Source organism: Manacus candei, unplaced genomic scaffold (genome assembly GCF_025592945.1).
Source record: "Manacus candei isolate 608988 ecotype Guabito, Panama unplaced genomic scaffold, ASM2559294v1 h1tg000071l, whole genome shotgun sequence".
In the NCBI taxonomy this organism is placed as follows: domain Eukaryota; kingdom Metazoa; phylum Chordata; class Aves; order Passeriformes; family Pipridae; genus Manacus; species Manacus candei.
In genome coordinates, this window is record NW_026138119.1 from 1,895,401 (window position 1) to 1,918,661 (window position 23,261).

The 23,261-nt window shown below is 45.2% G+C and overlaps 2 protein-coding genes across 17 annotated transcripts in view; one reads left to right on the top strand and one right to left on the bottom strand.

Annotated features, from left to right (window-relative positions):
- Positions 1-15,144, top strand: part of TTLL11 (tubulin tyrosine ligase like 11) — a 39,114-nt gene extending 23,970 nt beyond the window's left edge. For 2 of the 5 annotated variants that reach the window (XM_051807514.1, XM_051807519.1), the window contains 3 exons: positions 7,408-7,665; positions 9,635-9,750; positions 11,636-12,280. In XM_051807514.1, the coding sequence (XP_051663474.1) occupies positions 7,408-7,665; positions 9,635-9,750; positions 11,636-11,925 (664 nt within the window). In that variant the 3' untranslated portion in view covers positions 11,926-12,280. Of the gene's footprint in view, positions 1-7,407; positions 7,666-9,634; positions 9,751-11,635 lie in introns of all 5 variants that reach the window. The other 3 variants (XM_051807515.1, XM_051807518.1, XM_051807517.1) reach the window with 3 other exon arrangements.
- Positions 15,145-21,585: 6,441 nt separating this feature from the next.
- DAB2IP (DAB2 interacting protein) overlaps positions 21,586-23,261 on the bottom strand; it is a 196,360-nt gene continuing 194,684 nt past the window's right edge. For all 12 annotated transcript variants that reach the window (XM_051807483.1, XM_051807482.1, XM_051807485.1 and 9 more), the window contains one exon: positions 21,586-22,584. In XM_051807483.1, the coding sequence (XP_051663443.1) occupies positions 22,417-22,584 (168 nt within the window). In that variant the 3' untranslated portion in view covers positions 21,586-22,416. The remainder of the gene's footprint in view (positions 22,585-23,261) is intronic.

The following is a 23,261-nucleotide window of genomic DNA, read 5'->3' on the forward strand; positions in this document are numbered from 1 at the left end:
CTGTACCTTCCCTGTCCAAAGGGGTTCACTGAATTTCCGTGTTCATACAGGGGAGGTGATTAATAGTTAGGCTGGAGTGCAGACTGTTTTTTCCTGACACTTTAATATGTTAATCATTTGAGCTGAGTTCCTTCTATCAGCAAAATCATCTTCACCTCTATGTACCCCCTGGCTTGTTAACATAATCTAGTTTTTGGGTGGTATTTTACTGCAGGAGTAGTGATTCAGCTGCACTCTTCACTACAGAGCTTTTCCCTGGCTTTTGTATGTGCACAGTTTCCATTATTAACCTGCAGTTAAATGCTTCTTGAATTAAATTTGATTTTTGGGTATTACCTTAATTGCCTTGTCTAAAATGAAGGATATATGTTTATTTAATTTGACATTTTCCCCTTTTACCTTCTCAAGTGTGTTTGTGCTGTGCAGAAGCAACTCTGCCTTTAAATTAATTTTTCCAGTCGGTGTATAAACTCCAGTAACTTCTAATTTTCTGTGATCTCTCCCATACTAAACTGCTTCCCACCAGATAGTTTTCATAGCATAAGTGTCCAAGTACATACTGTAAAGAGAAAATATAGTGTATATAGTGTGCATTTATGTCTGTATATACAGCATGGCTACATGTATATAGTATAAAAATGTCTTATTTCTTACCTGCCTCCTTGCCATCTTTACAATCCCTGTGTTTATATGTCACTAAAACTGTGACCAACTGTGATAGTTTTGCATAAAAGCTGTGGGAGGAGCCTGGAATACTTTGTCTTGGTTTCAGTTCCATCTCCCAGTTCCCTGTGTGACTGTGGAGTCTCAGGGTGTGCTTTGTGTTCTCTCAGGGGTGGCACAACCCCTGAACAAATTGATTTAAAACAATCAGATTTCCTGCAGCCTGGAAGGTGTAAGAACCAATCGATCAGCCAAGGGCAGACTAAGGTGCATCACCTCACTGTTAAAGAACCAAATCCCTCCTTGGAGTGGGGCTCCTGGGCCACTTCCCAGTGTTCAACAGATAACAGGGAAATGGAATAAATGAATGCTCATGCGTGGATTATATCCCTGAATACCAATGGAAAGTTCTTATGTGCAGATGCCTTCTCAGAATTAGAATTTAAAATAACGTGGATATACATGACAGCTGGAAATACCAATTTTTTTTTTCTTCAACATGAATACTGTGATTTCTTGGGACAAAATTGAAAATTATATCTTTTCCTGGCAAGATGTTTACTGCTTTTCAATACTTTTTTTTTCCCCTGTTGTAATTATAGGGTAAATGCAAGCATTTATTTTTGCTAACATTTTGTCTTAAATAGGCATGGAATGAAAAATTAACAAAAAATGGGGTTTATTTCACTGATTTTTGCAGGAGCTTTATTATTCTCATTAGCTTCAGGCCATCAGAAAGTTAGTGCTCTCAGGTACTGCACATAATGAGTATGAATATTCAGCCATAAACACATTTGAGAGCTGTTTGCTTATTCCCCTGTTTATACTCGAATAATGGTGAGGGAGTGCAAAGCAGGTTTTTAAGGGACAGCAGAATTAAGTGCTTGGGATTTTGGCTCGGCTTATGCGGAGGCATTGAGCAGAAAAATAACATTTTCCCTCTTACAGATATCCTTCAGGTGTCAGTTCTGCAGGATCCTGGTTTTATTACATCAATCACAAGCAGCTTAAGGCTTCCAAAAACATAGTCACAGACAGATGTTGAGCCTGTCTGGGGATTAGAAATATCCTCTTCCATTAAGTATAAATTAACTTAATCACCAGGTATGAAAGATAAGCAGCATAAACATCATTCCCTGAAGCTTTCATTAAAATTAAAATTCTATTTAAAACTAGGCTTGTACTTTCTATGACTTGATCCCCCTTCAAAGAGATTATATCTGCTGTAAATTTTTACAGTGACAGAGTGACAGAAATTAATGTATTGGGGGCAGTGATGTTCTCTATAATTTAACTTCTGCTGCTAGTCATCTTTTAGCAAGAGAGATGATTGGCTTATTTTTAAGTAGTAATTGGTCTCTAGTCTCTGAAAAACTGAGAAAGCAATAAAACTGCCTAGCACCCAGTTGCCACAAAATGAAAGCATAAAGCCACATGACTTAATAGCAGTGTAATCATCAGGAGTGTTATTTTGTGTATGAGAGTTCACCTGCTTTAATAGGAGGATTAAGGCTGATAAAATGCAATTGCACTGCTGCTTTCTGCTCCGTTGGATGACAGGATAAAGCTCCTTTTCTGTCCCAGCATAAGCACAAGTGCTTTCTAAGAATAATTTCCACATGGGAAGAAATATCCTGGGGTTTTAGTTCTTTTTCTGTTCTCTGGTAAGACACTTGGTGGTCTAATTTCAGTGTATTCCCAGGCTTTAAAACTGGTTTGCCTTTGCACTATCCTGTATTATTATTTTACAGAAACATTTTTTTAAAGTAACAAAAGAAACTCTGGAGAAATAATGAGGCACATAAGTACCTTGAAAGCAAATAGTGAACACAAATAAATCTACTAGGAATAATAACAGCTCCCTCCACAAAAAATAAAGTATCAGGGACTATATTTAATGATCTTTGTTCTATTATAATTTTTTGCTACAGTGGAATGAAGTCTTTGGGTGCAGGATATGCATTGCTTATCCATTATTTCATTACAGTAATGCCATATTTTCTGCAGCACTCACAGCTGACAGGTAATAGCATAAGCATTCACTGCTTCTGTTACATTAAAAGTAATAAATATGTAGCTAATACAGACTGCTATCACCATTATTCTTAATGTTGGAAGTAAAGTAAACTCAATTAATAATTAGGAAATAGCTGGGGTTTTTTTCAGCACCTGAGATTCCTCAGATGCATTTCTTCTTTAATGATTTAAACTACGTGTTAGGGAAGGCTACAGAAATCTCTCAAACCAGAGCTCCAGTCTTCTCTGCATATGAAATGGAATTGTCAGTAATGTTCTCATCCATGGCTTTGTGTCCTCGGTGTGGAGCAGATCAGGATCCACGCCAAGTTCCTGCATCTTGGAAAGGCTCATTAACACCGTGCGAAGGCTGCAAACTTCCACTCGTCTGTTTTCTGCCAAAAGCCATTTAATCTTTAATGAGAAGTGTTTATTTTTATAATAAATCCATCAATCTGAAGAGGCAGTGAACCATCCCTCTCCAAAAGGGAACTGATGGCTATGGCAAGGAAATAACACTCCTGGGACAGGAATGGGAAGCCTGGAAGGGGCGGACGCTGCGGGTGAGAGCTGCTGTGATGGCTCTGACAGGCTGCAGGGGTTTAACTTTTCCAGGAGTCTGATGAATTGTTTTGGTCTTGTTAAGCAAATGCCAAAGCTATGGAATACATTTTTAATTGATCCATGGATTCACCTAAAATGCCTTTGCCAACTCTCCCTTCCGCAGTGAACACCGTTCCAGACCTGGAAGCTGCAAGGGAAGTTCGACTGGTCGTGCTCACAATAACATTAAATCTAAGGGAAGAGATTTACCCAATTTATTTCTCCAAGTGAGATATGGGTCCTTTTCTCTCAGAGAGAGAGATTGAAATTCTGCTTTCAGCACTTTGTGCTTCCCAGAGACAGAACAGCTGCTGTGTTTTCAAAATGTATTTGGTATGATCAGAAGTTTGTTGTCTGCCAACAACATGGTGATTATCAATCCTTATGTTTAATCTGATGGATTCTGCTCTTTGAAATATGGACTCTTCACTGGGCTTGCTTTGCCTGCCTCAAAGCATTCTCCAAGTGTTGAATAACTCTATGTAAGAGCAATAATTTTTCTAACATAACGTCAAAAATCTCTTACTCTGTGGGTTTAACATTGTTTTAATACTTTTATCTTTGTACAACTGTGTTATTATTTTGAAAGGAGGAAATACTTGTGCTATTGATGTTTTTTTACTTTGCCAGAGGGCGAAGAGGGGATGAATATTCAGTTTCTTCAAATGACACTTCACCAGTGGCCGGAACAAAACAAAAGCTGATTACTCACACAACGTGCAGGCAAACCATGAAACTGTTCTTGCTATGACATCCTGGGAGTGCTGGAAGTCTGTGTTAATAAAAGTAATGGGATTAGTTCATAAAAGCAAATTCATGAATGGCTGATAATGCAGAGACACTGCTCAGGCTTTGCCTTGGTTTCCTAAATGATTTATTTCTGTGAATGAGAACACAAACATTTTGTAGCTACACGCTCCAGGTACTAACACAGATCTGTTCCTTGGGAGGTCCATATTCTGTGGTGATAAATGGGTGGATAGATAGATTTGTCATGCAAAATATTCTTTGCTTTTAACTATGTTAACATAGTCCTTGCTTGGAGAATAGAGGCTCAGCTGAGGGAATAATTATAGCTTCAGAATCCAGAACATAATATTTTCTTTTATTAGGTAAGCAGTTGTAAGCTGATACTGAAATTGCTTAATTTATACTTCTAGCAATGCCCTAAATGTAAAATATAGCAAGTGAGCATTCTTAGAAATATTAATATTGTGATTCTTACCCCAGCTGACTGAGAATTTGAGAGTGAAATTTTATGTGCAAGTATACAAAATGCTGTGAATTTTGAAGCCCTTAATTAGTAGTTGCAAATTTGTTTGTCCCTTAGCAACTTGTATTTGCATAAAGATTAAGGCTGGCCAGAATGAAAAGGATAAAACATAGATGGCGGAAACATTAATAAATTAGTAATCATGTATAAGTAGTCTTAGATGTCATTTCCACAAGCTTTATTAAAATTTAATTTTTTTTTTTTAAAGCTGCAGTTAATATTTTCTCCACAGTTGATCATTTCTAAAGAAAGATCTGTCATAAGCTGCAGAATTAGAGAAATTAATGTATTGAGGTCAGACATTAGTATGTAAATTAAGCTTTGCTTTTTTCTGGGTGGCAACAGAAGCATTACCTTATATTTGACCTTTCATTCATTTGCCTGACTCAGCTATGTCAGTCAAAACAATTAATTCTAACGAGCAGCTTTAAAGTGTGGGGCTCAGCTTCCTTCTCCTCCCCTTGCCTGTTGGGAATTCCGTGAGAGAGGAGCTAATGGAGGGAACCCGGGCAGGATTCTCTCTCTGGAGCTGGGGAGTTTCTGGTCCCTCCTCCACAACCCCATTGCAGGACTTCTCCAGGGACAGGTTGCCCAGAGAAGCTGTGGCTGCCCCATCCCTGGAAGTGTCCAAGGCCAGGCTGGACGGGGCTGGAACAACCTGGGCTACTGGAAAGTGTCCCTGCCTGTGGCAAGGGGTGGGACTGGATGGTCTTTAAGGTCCCTTCCATCCCAAACCATTCTGTGATTCTATGACAGGTTAAGATCACAAAAATGTGTACTTCTGTATTTTCCAGTTGATAATGAGTTAAAGGTAGACACGGAGATGAAGATCCCCCTCACATTTTCACTGTTGCTGGACTTGGAGCTGTATATCTGCTCTTTGTGGCTCCTTCCTCTTGCACTCTTCACACAATCTCTCCTTCTCTGTGCTTTTTTTCCCCTCCTTTTTCTTTTTTCATCTCTTCTGCTCTGCTCTGAGGAAAGAGCTCACGCTGGTCTTTGACTGCGTGACCCTTGGGGAGTTCTGTCATCGCCCTCACCCGTATGGTGTGGGGATGGCAGATGGCAGTGAAATGCAGGGGAAAACGTAATGGTGCATTGCAAGGAGTGTAATTTGTCTAAGGGCTGGGGCAAAAAAAAAGGCTGTGCACTGATTCCTTACAAAGACATGCAGATCACAGGAAAATTCTGTATTTATAGACACTGTGCCTGGCTGTACCTACCCAGGCAGTTTGTCTTCATTAGTTGTGTTGAGACCACATCGAGGTGGGGGCATACCAATTGAATAATACAGAGAATAAACTTGCATTGAGGTAGTGCCTGTGGTAGCAGTGGAGAATTGTACCTGAATATAATCAGTGTAAGTCAGTGAAGGTGAGTGTGCAGAACAGGCAAGTCTGTGTATCAGTTCATAATGCAGGTGTGGACAAGCTCCTGTGCAGGTTTGCTTTGAAAAGTCTGAGTTTCAATAAAAGTGTAAAATACACCTTTCACTTGAATTCAAATTATATGGTCATATTAATTAAGCTCTAGTGCATTAGAAAAGGAAACGTAAGGAAATCTTGGAGGAGGAGGCTAAAGAATGAAAACAAATCATTAAACTTTATAAAAGCAGTAACCCTCAAAAGCAAATGAAGAAGTATATTCTTTTTTTTTTTTTCACTGAATGGAAATACAAGATTTGGCAGTGAAGACTAAATTAAGTTTTCTTGTTCTGATTTAAATATTTTACAGACTTTCCCAATGTATAAGTGGAAAGGAATGAGACTTGCAGTAGCACACAAAAAAGCTACTGATACTTTTCTAATAAGAAATATGAATTTAAGAGGTGTTTCAGGTACAGATTTGTGAAGAAAGCACAGGTTTGCAGATGAGGAGCTGTTGTTCCACAAGTCCTGTTTCAATGAGTAGGGGGGATGGAGAAGGCTCCAGCCTCACTCCATGGCCAGGCAGCGCTGGGGCCAGGATTCATTCCTCTGAAGCTGATGCCTTTAACAGTCTCTTTAGTGTTTTCTATAAAAAATGAAATTTCCTCAGCTCTGTGCCTTTTAAAGTAAAGCTTTATATTTTTTAACTAAATACATTAACAGTGAATGAATAATGTACAATCCAAAACGCTGTTGAATTTAGAATGAGAAATGGTTCGGGGCTTCCAGGCGTCATTAAAACGAGATTATGTTCCAAACAGCACAACCCTCTCTCCTGCTGAGGACAAGGTTTCACATTTGGTCAAGGTCTGGTTCAACTGGCTGAAGATTTGAATTTTTAGATTCACGAACAGACCTTTTAAGATTAAAAATAGAAGCCTGCGTGCTTGTTGTGTCTTGGCTGTACATCCTCTCACTCTTTTGGCAGGTGTTTGATGGCAGTGAAACCACCATCCGATCTTACGTGAGCAGGAACAAAACTAAGAACTTGTTACTTTAAGCTTCACTCAGCTAATGACAAAAATAACATCATTTTTCTACTTTGCTATCTGCAGCAAAGAGGGACTTTATCAAAGCACTGCCCAAGATTTGCTATTTGTTTTTAAAGATTTTTTAGACTTTTGTCTCAAAAGCGATCACGTTTATAGACATTCAACATCAGTGAATGTAAGTGTGGATACAAAAGAAGTGGCATTAGTTTAAAATTTTGTAGCAATATTGTTCTGCAACATTATAATATTGTGAGCAGAGCGGGTGCTTTGTGACCCGCAGTGTGAGGGTCCCACCCGTGCAGCGGTGACTCGGTGGCACGAGTACCACGGGTACCACGAGCACCATGAGCAGCCTGCTCCAGTGGGAGGTGGGTGGAATGGGATGAGCTTTGGTCCCTGCCAACCCAAGCCCCTCTGTGATCCTGTGCCGCAGGTGTCCGCGCTTGGAGCACGTGCCGGAACCGAGCGAGTCGCTGCCGGATGCGGTGCCGGCCGAGCGGCCGGAGCCGGACGGTCCCCGGAGCCCCGAGGCCGGCCTGCCCTCCCTGTGCCTCAAGCAGGTGTTCCCCAAGTACGCCAAGCAGTTCAGTTACCTGCGGCTCGTGGACAGGGTGGCCGCGCTGTTCATCCGCTTCCTGGGGGTCAAAGGCACGACCAAGCTGGGGCCGACGGGTTTCCGGACCTTTATAAGGTTGGTTGGATGAAAGCTGGCCCTAGTACTGGTGCCCCATAGGTTTTGTGATGCCTTCTAACACTGCCTGTTTTATTGTAAAATAGATACATTTTTGTCATTCCGAGCTCCTGAAATACCTGACCTATGAATCCCTGTCTGGTGGGGAGTGGGGCCTTTATTTGACAGCAGATCAGTGATACTTGAGCAGGTACAATTTGCAGCCTTCGTCAACATGTCACGTTCCCAGTAAATCGGAGAAATACCATTGTGAGACAGTGACAACTGAAATTGGGTCACTTGATGTGATTGTGGCGGCTGTGGGGGCACAGCCGTGCGCCCCAGCCCGCGGGGAGGATTCCCAAATGCCAGTTCCTGATGCACTGTGCACGAAGGATTTGCATTGTGAAATTGCACCATGCAGTGACAAGGAACTCAATTTATTTCTTTCACATTCTTTTTACTTAGGATGGTTTTTTTGTTGTTTTTTATGGGTATATCTGTTCGAGTCATGGTCCAAATATCTCATTTTCTGTCTTTGATTGACTATGACAAAAGAAATGAGCAGCAGCAGCAGATGTACTCTTAAAACACAGATCCTGTTTCTATGCAGATGCATTTAGCATTCAGGAATGAATATAAACAATTTGGTTTATACAAATTACAATATATAGAAAATGACTGAAGGCATCTGCTCTATCCACAGACCAGCACAGGATTGCATCCAGTTCTGTATTTTCTGTTGTTTAATCCAGCCTTATTTTGGCACTTGTCAGGAACACAGAATAAATGCCAGCACTTCCTTTTAAGAATATTCAAATAAATTGTCTTATCTCAACGAAATAGGATTTGCAGTTTCTTAATGCATGTTAAATTCAACCTTTTATTATTGGCAGATATTTTGTTTATTTCCTCCCAGAGGATCTATACCAGCTATATGGCCCTTTTCTGAAGTGCTGTCATTGCTGCTCATTTCAGAAGGAAGGTCACATTTCTGTGAGCTGTATCACTTTTCAGGAATAAAATGCTCCACAAGCAGGATTTTGTGTGTGGGCACAAGTGTGTGGGCAAATGCTTGCACAGACTGTCCACGCAAATTCTGGCTAATCAAAATCTATCCTTCTTCAATATTTTCTTAATCCTAAAAAAATAACTGAAAGGGAAACACTGAATGTGATTCTAGTCCTTGCTTGGGTGCTGCCTGAGATTTGTTGGGACTGTCTAGGCCAGATCTTGCTCTCTGTTTTAAGGGAGCTCTGCTGAGGTTTGTAGGGCAAGAGCCTTTTCAGTTATCCAGGTTTGGGGTGGTTTTTTTGTTTTGTTTTGTTTTTCTTTTCTGGCTAGAAGTTTTGGGCAGATCTTTGGCATGTGCACTAGTGGCAGCCAGGCTGCCAGACATCTGGAAATCCTGGACACACATCCAGTTCCATCTTCTGATCAGCACCGCACTGCGGACCCGCACGCAGGAGGGTCAGATCTCCACAGCCCCAGCAGCCCATCCAGGCTGCTGCTGCTCTCCAGGCATTCAGTACCACCAGGGTAAATCCCTTCTGTGTTCAGGCATGGAGAAGCAATGCTGTGCCTGAAAGTTTTCCTCCACCCCTTTTCAAACAGAATCAATCAGACAAATAAAAGAGTATTTCACTGTGCAAACTCTGCCTTGTGCAGATTTGGGGGTGGTTCACAATGGACCAATTAATTCCATTCTGTTACAGCCTCAGAGTACTGGCAGTAGCCTGGGAGAAATCTCTGTGTAACAGTCAGGTCATATTTTTAATTGAAATATTCCGAGTTTGGGCCTGTTGTCTTTCAGATACGAGCACTTAATGAGCACTGGTCTGTTTGATATCTGCTCTGTGTTTGTTATTAGACTGAGCAGGTTACAGTGGGTCTGCAAACATAGTCTCCCAGTTGCCCTTGCAGAATTTTTCCTTACTTGTGAGTTTGGATGTAATCAGGATCTCTTCTTTATTTTGTCTGTTTTTAACAGAAACTGCAAACTGAGTAACAGCAATTTTTCAATGGCTGCTGTAGATATCCTATACATTGATATCACAAGGAGGTGGAACAGCATGGGAATTGACCACAAAGAATCAGGTAACACAGGTTTGTATTCCAAAACTATGGATACTGGATTTTGGGGTTATTTTTTCCAATTTTGGTAGCTTAAGCACACTTCAGACATTCAATAAAATGGGAACAAGGCATGTGCACCTGAGGCATGAACGTGTACAGCCAATTCTTATGGTTAGTTCTGTGGCAGTTACCCTTCAGGGCAGTACTACTTCAGGTAGATTAGGGTCACCTCACCTTCACAGGTGTGTAAAATACAAGTATTTGCATTTAGCAGTTCAGGGTGGGTCTGTCTTTTCTGTGGTTAGCTGATAAAATTTCACTAGCAAAAGTAGTAGGCATGGAACTGAATCTTCAGGCTTTCAGAAATTAAGAGATTTAGTGACAGTCTCAGTGAACCAGATGTTTTTTAGGTGTTAAAACACAAAGTACCCACCTGTTCCTGTTGGCTTTGTGTTTGGCCCACTCCCAGCTCTAAACATGACAGTCACAATTCTGTTGTTCTAAAACAGCAGCTTCTAACTTTTTTCATGATATGCTTCACATGAGTGTCACTTCTGGGGGAGAAAGTGTGTGTGCTACCAGAGGTGGTTTCCCTGCCTGCAGCTCACCATGACTGATAAAAAAAATTACTGAGCTGGCAGCTGCTGCTTTCAGATAACTCAACAATTCTTTTGCAGGCTGTTTTACAGCCAAGATTGTAAACGACCCCAGCTGCAGCCTTGGTTGAGAGAAATTATACTTCAGAATTTAATTGTCATATTTTGAAAAGGTGCCTTTCCTGCAGCATCAGTAAGCCAACACTAAGTTAAAAACCCCAAACCTTTCAATATCTCGTCCTAAAATAATCTTCTTAAGTGTCTGTTCAAACTGGGAGAGCCAGTTAAAGCACAAAGCAGCTCTAACTGTGCCTTGTGGCTGCCATTCTGCACAACCAATTGGGGTCTGGCTTCTTAATTAAGATTTCGAGTGGGTATTACTTCGAGGTTTTAAATACAATAATTAGTGTTAATACACAGCCCCTCTTCCCCTTGGCTGTGGTAATGTGTTATTAGTGAGATGTGATGGAACAACACCTGAAGAGTCTGTTCTGCAGCATGTGGCTTCTGCAGGGGACTTTTGTTTGTGAAGGGGCAGAGTTTTATTATAGCAGAGACATTTTTTGGCACTGCACACTTTCAGCTGTTTGTTTTTCATTCAGCTGAAACAAAAGCACTGTTGTGGAATTGCTGGGTTTGGCTGAACAGATTGGCCTCCTCACCTTCACAAGGGTTCGTACCTGTGCAGAGGGGAAGTAATACTTCAAATGAACTCACATCTCTAGGAGGTGATACTTGGTAATGGGGTTATCTTTACAGTGCTGCAGACTGAAATGGCACACTGCTGTGAACTTTGGGTTAGGGCCATCTCTGAAAACACAGGGTTGAAAAGACTCGATGCAGTTGCCGCCATAGACTTGCTTTTCTCTCCAACTGGATTGTTTTCCTTGGTGCTCAGCATGTTCCTGTGTGTCTGATTTGGTTTTGGTAATTGAGGCAGCAGAAATCAAGGCTGATATCACAGCAGTTTAATGGTACAATGTCTTAAGATGGGTTGTTGCTGTACTAGTTTGCCTCTGGATTCCTGAGGCTGAGTAAACTGCCTCAGTGACAGGGAATATCACTGTCCATAGCCCAGGCTGGGCTCACCCTGACTGAGACACTCTGTGAGCTCTTGTGTGTGACATACAAATACAACCTGGCTCTTTCTGAGCATTCTGGAGGGCTGCCATTTAAATGAAAAGGTGTTAACTAGGACGACTGCAGAGTCCACACCCAGCACATACACATTTGATCTTGCTGCCACACGGAACAGGAGGTGGAATTATACCTGAAGAATGCCAGGGAACGCTGCGCTCTGAACCCCCTTTTCCTTGCAGGAATGTGTCTGCAGGCCTTTGTGGAAGCTTTCTTCTGCCTGGCTCAGAAGAAGTACAAGTCCCTCCCTCTGCACGAGCAGGTGCTGTCACTGATTGAGTTCTGTGAGTGCCACTTGGCTGCCCTGGACGAGAAGCGCCTGCTGTGGGGCTGGGGGGTCCCGGAGCGCCGGGGGGGCACGGGGGGGCCCTGCCAGGCCGAGGGGCTGCACCTCAGCCCAGCTGCTCCAGCCCTCCTGAGCCGCACGGCCACGGCCTCCAAACTGGCAGATTATAGAACCCAGCGCAATTAGGCGGGACAGGACGGGGAGTTCCTTCCCAGCTGTGTCCCTGAACTGCTGGGGGAGACACAGGCACTGAATTCCTCCATCTGAGAGTCACAGCTGTTTATTTATTTCAGCTGGTTTTTATTTACGGTCTTCGAAAAGTCTTCTGCAGGCTGCCATTCTCAAATAATGACCTTGGCAATGGCTGTTTCTTGACCTCTCTGTGGGTGCCCCTCCCGTGACACGCTGTGCTTTCCTCCTGAGTGCGTGGAGACCAGGCAGGAAGGGGAGGACCAAAACACCAGAGGAGAACCAGCACCATGGGATTGGCTGCACTGGTGGAGAGGCACACTTGTGTCAAAGGAATTACATTGCTTTGGGAGCACAGGACATGTCACAGAAACCAAGGAAGGAGCTGCAGTCTCAAATACCAGACTTTGGAAAACTGAAACCTGGAATTACATTTGTGGTCAGACTTCAGGCTTTGACCCTCTTCTTTCAATGGCTTGACTGTACACGCTGGAATCGATGCAGATTTGGTCATTGTCTATGTACTTATTTTTTAAAGACAGACTTAAAACACTGAAATCCTATTTTGGCTTCTACTTCTTTGTACATGTCTTTGCCATGACAAGTACTGTTAGTTTTTTAAAGAAAAACTAAAGCTATTTATCCTTTTGCTTCCACAGAACTGATAAGCTCACACTTATTCACAGAAAAAAAAATTTACTTCCTCAAGTCAAATTTGGTGAATCAAGTTGAGGTTTTGTCTTCAGGGACTTGGTACTGCTTCTGCAGAAAGCTGTGCAGTTTAAATTCCAGTGAAACCAGTCCTGTCACTGACTTTAACCTAAACTAACTGTGTTCTAGGTTTGTTTATTTTTTGCCATTTGCATGTTTGTTACCCTATTGGGACCTGCAATATCATCTAGAGCAGAATTTTTGTGTGTCTTTGCACTTTTTCTTAATTCTTTTCCCTTAAATAACAGTGTAAGTCTGTAAAAATTAGATCTATATTGTTTAATAGGATATTGTGTCAGAACTGCTGGGCTATACCACTGGAATTGTACAGAGGAATCTTTTATTTTTCAGGAAATGAACCATAACTTCCCATGCTCCTTAGGGGGGCTGAGCACAACAGAGACTGGCTGGAATAACAGGACACATATAATAAGGACAGGAATAACTGGGAACTTCAGGGCTGTTCAGTGAAACTCTTTGTGGTCTCATATTTTATTACTATTATGTATGGCTACATCTGAGTTTGATTTTCCTCCTTTGTTCTCCTCTTTAATGTTAATGACTTTGCTTATGTTTTAGTGTTCTCCATCCTGTCAGAAATGGCAGAGCTCTAAGCTGGGCACTGAGCTCTGGACTGGAGAACATTCCCTGAGCTCCAGGTCAGAATGTCCCAGTGCTGGTGCACCAGAAACGTGTCCACTCAGGAAGCACAGTGTCAGTGAGGGGGAGCCCCCCCATTTCATGTCATGGACTAAATGCACACGTGGCACTGAGTGAGTTTTTACTTCAGGGAGTGTTTTGAGTTTCTTCCCTGGTTTCAGTTTCAGCAGCATGTGTTTCTCCCAAGTGGCAATAGCAGCATGGCAATGCAATGCAGGAGTCGGGCTGAGCCCACACATAACTCATCCCCAGCATGTGTTAATCTCAGGTGTGGGGTCCCTTCTCTTTATCTTCTCCTGTACCACCAGTAAAATAGAAGTAGATGATCTTTTTTAGTTCAACGGCCAGACTGTTTGAAATGTTATGTATTGTACATAAGAGGACAATTGTAGACTAATGCCACTGCCCTCAGCCTTGTTTGAGTTTCATAAAGATTATTGCAGTATGAAGATAAAATGCCAAACTCCAAGGTCTGGCATCTGTCAGAACAAATGAAGCTGAAAGGGTCATTTTTTTTTCGCACTTTCATTGTAATATATTTGAAGACATTCACAAGTTGAAAAATGGTTACTTCTCCTTTTGTGACATCTGACATTTGTCTTGTGATTGGCAGTGTGTTACTGGAAAATAGCTTACAGTTCCTCTCATCTGGTGATTGATGTCCTGGAAAGAGAGTCACAGAGGAGCCGGACTGGAAATGCTGCGGCCGTGAATGCCTTTCCTTGCACCTTTCAAGTAGTACAATCTGTGGCCTAAATTATCCAGGTTTTGCTATTGTATAACTTACCCTGATATCAGTGGAATAAATTAACTATTGTATACTGAACACTGATAAGATCTCTCTCTGTGCTGGAGATCTTTATACTCTCTGGATCTCGTAGAGGTTTTTATAGCCCGAGCATCCACAGGCTGATGCAGCACAGCCCATTCATCTCCCACTTCAGATATGAAGGGTCCCTTGTAGAATAGTCAAAATATTCAATTATCTGCCTCTGGTAATCCAGTGTTCATGTATTTATATAATTGGAAAATTGAATGCCATATTATTCTCAGAGAGGGGGGAGGGGATAAACCAGGAATGTTCTTTAGAGACTTAATGGCAGTCACATTTCTCTTCCCTCCTGTCTAATTCAATTTCCTCTGGATATTATTTAGCATCCAATTTCATAGAGCCTTTGAGTTACCAGTCTGTGCCCATGTAAATGGCCAGAGACACTTTATCCAGAACATGAATGCTAATGCACTGATAATCTGTTAATCCTGAGGTACCTCTCTAGCTACAGACACAATAAATGAAAGGTTGGGGTTTTAATAGCACTTTTCTATATATTCTTTTCAGAGAATATCACAGCACTCATTATTCCATTTATGACATACACGATATGGATATTGTATACCAGTGAAATCTTTCTCCTTATCAGACACTGGGTCTGGTATTCCTCTCTGGATAGAAATCAGAATAAAGCAACATCTAATGAAGATTTGAGGCAAGTGAGTCCAGAATTTCAACTCCCCTTCCCTGCAGTCTTGTGTGTAGCCCAAATGTGCTGAGCCCTTGCATTTTTTAGGTAATAGCTCTGCTCATGTCCCTGCCTTGGTGAGGGTTCCAAAAGCTTTCTCCACGGGGAGGGAGGGCATTGCTGTGCCTGGGCACGGGACCAATTTGGTCCCTTCTCCTGCTGCAGAGGTCCTGGGTGGATGAGAGATGGTGTTTGGGCTCCTAAATCCTGCTGGCACCTCATCAGTGAGGTGTCTACATCTGCCCAGCCACGCTTCACTTGTCCCGCTCTGCCCTCTGGTTGTTCCTCCGTAAGGGGAGATTGATAAAGTATTTATTTTTCTCTGGCTGTTCCCATCTGTAGTGCCTTGAGAGCATCCTCCTGCTCGCTGGGTTTGTTCCAGCAGGATGAGGTCCCTCCTGCTATCCCTGCCCCAGCAGCCCAGCTCCTGCTTTTCTCTCCGATTATTTCTGCCTTACTTACCTTCACTTCACCTTAAGCACACACACAAAAAATCATCAGCACTACCCAGATAAATCCATCTGCTCTCTGTCTCAGCCTCATTTAACCCCGCATTGAAGAGATTGTATCACATGGTATTCAGCTGGAACCTATTACCTTGCATGCCCAAGCATATCACATTGAATTACCCTGGCCCGTGGGCCTGTGGTGTTTGCTAATGGCTAATGGCTGCTTTTAACTTGCAGGTGATTTATTCGAGCACGTTTCTGTTTCGTGCAGCAGGGTGAGTTGGTGAGTTAAGCAGAGCTCAGGGAGGGACAGCAGGAGAGGCTGAAGGCAGGGTGGCTTCACACCTGCTGGGGTTTCCCAGTATTCCCATTCCTCACCACTGTCCCAGACAAAGCAAGTGGTAGGGACTGGGAGTGGCTCCTGGCTGCACAGCAAGGGATGCAGGAGGACACAGTGCTCTGATTCTTCTACAATTCACTGCAAGTGTAGTGCAGAACAGGTACGAAATTGTGATAAAGGACAAAACCAAAAGTGTGTTATGGTGACGTGATGCAATTTTCCCTCTTCCTACACCTCATCAGTGGAAGTACAAAAGCCCTTCTGCAGGTCAGGGTCAGATACACCAGTGAACAAGCAGGAAAAAGTGGGAATGTGAGTTATGGGTGCAAACCCAGCTCCCTGATCTGTAGTTTGGAGTCTTGAGCCTCACGTTTGTCCTCTCATCAGCCCAGGTCCCCCAGCACACCTCACTCAGGGGGTGAGGGAGGACTGTGGTTTCCAGGAGGAGTAACAGTGACTGTAATAAATCAAAGTCAGTCAACTTGGGAGCTCTGTTATTCAGGCTTCATTCCTCGAAGATGTGGCAAAAAAATCAAATGTTTGAGGTTATTCAATTATGGCTCATACCACGAGTAGGGAAATCTGATCATGTACAGGGCCTGCATCAATATTATTTACGTGATGAGGAGCTGTGCTGGCAGAAATCTTACAGGTGTACAAGTCCTTTCCTCTCTTCCTCTCACCTGGCACCGCCAGCCCTTCCTGTAGGACATGGAAGAGCGTGGGCAGTCAATAGACACGGGTAAAATAAAGTTGTGAACAGCAGCAGGAGCTGAAATGGCAACATCAATAACAGTTTCCAGATAATGATCTAATTAGCACAAACAACAAGTTTCCACTAATGACTCTTGTTGTTCCAGCTCCTTCCTTTCTGCTTGCCTGTCATTATTGACTTCCCTGGCAGGGAGCGGCTGCGCTCCCGTCTCTGGGGCCGAGCCTTCCGAGGTTTGTTTACTGCCTGCCTTTGAATTCCTGCTCCAGAGGGTGTTTGCTCAGGAGCCGGGGCTGCCGTGCGTGGGATGGCTGCACACGGAGGGCGGGGGGAGGAGAATCGGTTTGGTTTGGGTTTTGCAGCTCTCTGGGCGCCCTAGGAAAGTTGTGCTCTTGCTGCATGTCCCCGTTGTGAAAACAAGGAGGCTGATGTTCACCCACTGCAGTGGAGTGGGACCTGATTGTGGAGGGCTTGGGAAGCCGTGAGGGAAAGAGGATTGTCAGCAGCCTGGGTGTGTTTTTGCCTTCCCCCCTTGGGCAGGTGCCTGTTCCTGGCAGGAGCAGCAGAGGGTTCTCCTGTCTGGCTCAAGACCCCAGTACCCAGCCCGGGTCCAGCTGCCAAGCTCAGGAACAGCCACAGGTGCTCTCACATCCCGACTCATTTCCATGCAGCCAGCCTGGCTCCCCCTGCTCCCGGAGGAGCTAATTAGGGTGATGTTAATGAGGCAGAGATGCTGATGCTGCCCAGGGTTTTAATGACTCTCCTCCAAGTTTTCTGCTTTTACTGGAGAGGCAGAAGGGCGGTTTGGAAGGAGTGAGGGGCAGTGGTGGGGGCTGTCACAACCCCCAAGCGTGTGATGGGTGCTGGAAGGGAAGGTGGTGGAGCCAGTGAAATGCTCCTGGGGAGCTGATTCCAATGATCTGTTTGGGGAGACAGCTAAGACACGTTTGTGTGTGCATGTGGCATGTGCCAGGATGCTCTAAAAGCTGGAAATGACTGAGTAGAGGTGCTGGAGCACTTATGTAAAATATCTAAATAAATCTTTAATATTTCTAATTGCAAATGTACATAAATTGCACAGCCACATCATTTCTTTGAACACCAACAACTTTCTCTGTACATTATTACATAGTTTAAAAGGAGCTGAAGGAGATTCAGCAAACACTTCCACTTTGCTTTTTTTTTGTTTTTTAAACATACTTACAAAAAAAATTTGTTTTTCTTTATAAGAGGATATAAAACATAGCGACTGCTTATCAGGAACAAGTATCAGCCTAAGCAGATATACAGAGAGAGGTATATCTTAAGACACAGTGATGTATGATAAAGGAATATGTGAGGATGGAGGCTGCACTCTGGGGTACTGGTAGCTGATGCAGAGCCACATGGCATTTACAGCAATGTCACAGCTCAGGTGATCTGTAAAACTCAATGCTTGAATGTGACACCCTTTTCCCAAGCGTGGTTGTTTCTGGATGTTGTGAACACCCTCAGCACTGCCTTTGGTTTGTGAAGCCCGTGAGCTGCATGTTCTCAGCTGCTGCCCTCCCGCTCCCCCAGCTGTGAATTTCCCCACGGGAAAGGCAAAGGCAACAGTTTATCTGGGCAGGGGCAGGGCAGGGCAGGGGCTTCTGTGGCTGAGCATCCTCTGAACTGCCCTGGGGCCTCAGGACCTGCCGGGAGATGGGCACAGTCCCTCCTGTGGCCACTGAAGGGAGCTCCTGTGGCCGGGAGGCCACGGCTCTGAGCCACACCAGTGCCAGGCCAGGCCAGGCTGGAGGCCTGGATTGCTTTGGACACAAACCTTTGGGAGGAGGTGACCCCGACAGTCACTGTGGGGGAAGGACAGAGCCCAGGGACATCACGGTTTGTTCCAGCAGGGACCTGGGGCAGCTGCTGGACACACAGCTGCTCACAGGCTGCTCTCAGGTGTCACCCCAGGGCCACTCTCCCTGCCCTGGATCACTGGGGAAAACGAGCCCCTGGCAGATCAGATCCTGGCCCACAGCCCGTGGCTGTCCTGGCTGAACACATCAGTGGATCTGCCATCTCCTGTGGCAAAATCCCCTCCTTGTCCATCACAGAACAGACCTCAGTATGTTTTCTATTGCATCTGGGAATGGACATTAGGGACAGGGGAAATCCTATGAGCTATCTAAACTTTGGGAATGATTGATTCCTTGCTGATTGCTTTCCTAGGAGAGCCTGTGACACCTCACATAGGTCCAGCAAGTCCCTTTGCCCTTTAGGAGTATTCATAGCTGCAGAACCCGTGACCTGCACCCTGCAGTAACCTATGGGGCTCCCAGGCCAGAGGGTTCTGTGTGTTCTCACAGTGCAATCAGTGCTTGACAGCTGCAAAAGCAGAAAACAAAACCAACCAGACTCAAATGACAATGTGGAGTGACACCGGACTCTTTGGATGGTGGCAGGATTTGCTTAAACTGGTGCAAAAGGGGCTGGTGACTACACTGTAGTATGAGTTGGCATGGGGAAGGACTTGGGTCCCTCCCATCTTTTGGCACTGAAGCCACAATCCCTGTCCAAAAAGAAGATACTTACAGTCTGCAGAGACCGTGGGATTCTGGTCAGTCCATTCCATCCCCCTTTACACAAACCCGCTCGGTTTTCAGGAGCCTTCACTACAGTTTGACAAAACCCCAACTCAAAACTCTTAAAACAGAATCCTTGAGGTGGGCCCAACGCAAATCTGGATCCCTGCCTTCTCTCCCTTCCCCTTCCCTCAGATCCCCACGGGAGGAGGCTGGATTCAGGACCTGGGGCTGGATCCAGATTTGCCAGCTCGAGCCCACCTTTCCAACACAGCAGTGAGATACAGCCAAATCCCGACCGAATAAGCAGCACCAGAAGTTAAATTACTATATACAACTGTTAGTGAGATAGATACGGTACAGTAAACACTGAGAACATTTACAAAAAAATATTAAGACTTGTATTAAGATAAAAATCGGAGTGTTTTTGCTTTGTTTACACTTTGCACTAGAACAGCCTCTCACTGTAGAAAGCGCAACTGGGAAGGAAATGGAGCCGAGCACAGAACCTTGGGATAGTGGTTGTTGGCTCTGGTGCTGCAGCACCTCTCGGGATCACCTCTGGTATTGCTATGCCAGGGACCAGCTCCGGGGCCACGGCAGGACCCTCTCTCTCTCACACACACACACACACACACACACACACACACACACACACACACACATCAATGTACAGCTCATAAATAACAGAAACACGAACTGAAGGAACAGAACTGAACTGAGCCTGGATCTGAACACCTGCCCCCAAACCTTTCCAGGGGAGGGTCACCGTTAGGTCCAGTTGTTGACAAGTGCAGGGGAAGGAGACAGGGAAAAACTGGGGGGGGGGGGAGGGGGGGAAACTCTACTGCAATGAGACTTTGTCCTGATTTGAATTTCTTTTCATACTGGCTTGGGAAACTAAGCAACAACTCCAGAAGGTGTTGGCACTGGAACTTTTAAGATTTTAATAACTGGCTATGGAAGGATTTAAGCGTTCCTGCTCTTTCAGCAGAACAATGTGTTCAGTAATTTGCAAGTTTGAGGTTAACCAGGAGTTTGTGACAGATCGGGGGGGGGGAAGCAGTGCCTTGGCTCGTGGTGGAGGAGATTAAGATGGACTGTGCTCAGCTTCAGCACTAAACAATTGGTTTGTGGGTGTTTCTTTTTCCAGCTCTTACGGAGAGCACTGACTGCATCCCAAAATTACCTCCATGTACGAATGGAAACGTCGCTGGTGGGCGCCTGCCCCCGTGCCCTGTTAGTGTTTCCATTCCTCTATGTTACTTCTGTCTTGAAAAACTCCAGTCTCTCGCAACACAAATATTTAGAATTCAAAAACAATCAGCTCTAAACACACATCTCAGGGCAACAGCATTTAAAATAAGTCTTTTTGCAGGGTTCTTATCAGGTATTTGACTCTGAGACAGTGGCAGACGTGAGTGCACGTACCCAACGGTTCACAGTACCCTGTATATTCCTAACCTGTCTGGGTCTTTCTCCAGTTGTGACCTTGTCAGTTTTGTGAGGTTCTTCAAAGCCATCTGTGCTAGTCTCCAAAATTCAAAGGTGACTGTACTTGCCATAAGATCTGAGTTATGACATTGCTCTGAGGAGCTCCGTTTGGGGTCTGCTGTGTGCTGCACCCCTTGGCAGCTGCTGGCGGGGTGTGGAGACCTCAGTGCAACACTTCTGCTCCTCCTGGGCCTGGCCCAGGGCTTCCAGGGACCAGTAAAAACGTGTAGGAAAAAACCAAAACATCTTTAATTTTGCGTGTGGAAGAATGCTGTTAAGGAGCCTTACGGCTGTGGGGCAGCACGGCAATGCAGAGCTTACTGGCAAAGTGTCCTGCTCAGGCAGCCTGGGCAGTGAGAGGCTGGAGACGGTACCTAAGCAGAGCTCAGGGAGCATCCTAGTCCCTGTGTACATTTACTCATGGCAGGAGGAGCTAGGCCAGGCGTTGAGCAGTGTGTGACCCTTTGTGGGAGCAAAGGCAGATGTCCTGTACACTGTACACTGTCATCCGGGTCTCAGAGAACCCTCTGGCTCTCGGTACGAGGGACCTGCTCTGAGAGTGGGACCCGTGAAGGACTAACTGCAAGAAGCCCCAACCAACAAACACGCCGTGGTGGCAGCTCAGCGGCACGACCCCCGTGAAGGGGTGACCCCTCCGCTGAGCCAACGTGGCCGTGCCGGGTCTGCGCTGGGAAAGTCTAATCCTGGCTTAGGCCTGCACAGTGCTCCTGACAAGGGGGCTCTCGGTGGTGGCTGCTGTTCTTGGTGGTTACTCCCTTATGACCATGTTTTACATTCTTCAAGCCGGTTAATTTCCATGCAGTGCTCATTCCCAATTTAAAGAGGACAGTATTCCAGAAAATGGGATCTTTTTTTTTCTAATGCATACTGTGAAAGAAAAGAAATACAATTACCGATCTTCATGGTTCTTCAGGGCTTTTTTCTTGTTTCTTTGTCTGTTTTTCTCCCCAGAAATAGTAAAACTCTCCTCACAGAGCATTCCATCCCCACAACGACCCCTCGGTCAAGCAGGAAGCTGCCATTCCACGTAGCCCCTCACTCCCCCTCTACCACAACGGGCACCAGCAAATCCAGCCCCTGTCCCTCAATCACAGCTCAGGGACCAAGCTCAGGCAACATTCACTTTATTCTGTGGCTGGAAGTGCACGTGGGACAGTGCCTGGGGCTATTGCTTACACAACTCTTCCCCTTTATTTGAGAGAGAGAGCAGAAGCAGTTGACAGGAATCGGGTCGCCATTCACCAGGTGCCAGCTCCTCCCTCCACTCGTGTGCCAGAGCCTTGGCCTTGCCCCGTGCCCCTGGGCTGCCCACGGACCCCGGGAGCCCCAGCAGCACCAGTCCTGCCCATCTCCACTGCCCTGCCACCAGGGTCCCCCACACAGCACCCCTCTGGCCACCACACCTGACCTTCCATCTGCACTGTGCTCCCTGGGTGGGCGGAGTTAATGACACACTAATGAGCTGCGTAAATGCCCTGTGGATGCTGTAAAAGTCAGTGGCCTCACAAAAGCCACGTCGGGGAGGACGCTGGGCTCGGCTGGGGTTCACTCTGGGAGGGCTGTGCTCCGGGGGGAGGCACAGGAGGAGCGGGCTGGGCTTTGCTGCCGTCCCTCGGACGCTACATCCAGCAGCACACTCGAGCTGGGCTTACTGGGCCCCGCCTGCTGCAGGCTCTGCCCAGCCCCCTTTATTTCGCTGACTGACACGACAAGGACGTTACTCCTTGCTGGGGAGGGGTGAGGCATATCCTTTGGGCCGGTTGGGAAGGAAAAGGTTACTTCTGTTTAAACATTAAACACTGATTCAAATCCAACAAGTGACAGCGATTCTCGAATATGTGTTATTTCCTTATGCCACTCATCTCACACTCGACATTCCCGTCCCTCAAAGTGCTGGCATTGGCATCTCCCACAGCTGGGTCGGCGCCGTCCGCAGTCAGGAGCTGGTGCTCGGGCACAGCCGATCTCTGGCGCCGCGGCTCAGGGTCCCTCCGGCCAGGCCTCCTCCCGCGGCAGCGCCCGCCGCGCGTCAGCAATTACTGCTGTTTCTGAATTCTCCATTCTCTGTAATCTGCAATTTAGTTGGGTTTGTGGGGGAGATCCCATTACGTGTCTGCATGCTGTACCTCTCTTTCAGCTGAGTAAGGGCACTCATTAGCCGTGCGTTGGCAGCGTCCAGGGAAGCGATGCGTTTCTCCTGCAAGCAAACGGGCACAGGGGACGGTCAGCGCCAAGGCACGAGCCCTGTCCCCCTGGGATGTCAGGGCCTCTCCCCAGACAGTGACCCAGAGGCCTCTTGGACCAGAACACTTCTCTCTGGCAATCTTAGGTGCAGGGGTTTTAAGTGCTACGCAGCGTTTTTTGAAATCCACTGCTCTTGGCAGGACCACAAATGTCCTTTTCCTGTGCAATGTCAGCTACATTCATTTTAGGATCCTGAAGAAAATGGAGGTAACAAAGTTCCTCTAATCATTCAATTATACAGAAATTCATTGTACTGTTTGTTCTAACTCAGCTGTTGCCAGGATGGTAGGATTCCTTTTCTAAACCCAAGCTCTCCCAAGGTAGTTATTCCTGTCAGTGTTTAATTGATTTTGTTAGTGTAAATTAATAGTTTAAATGACTTGTAGCCTCCCAGGATGTCTTTGATGGCAACTCTCACCAATCACAGTATTGTTAGAATGGAAGCAAGAGCTTCATGTTGCAGCCTGATTGTGCTACTTGTGTTCTTTGTGACACTGATGCTCCTCTCTGTTACAAACTAAATGATTATGGATTATATTTTCAGGTTCTCTTTTCCAAGCATGGTGTTTTGCACCCATCATGTGATGCTCCTCTTCCACCGTAGCTGACAGCAGTAACTGAGCTTCCCAA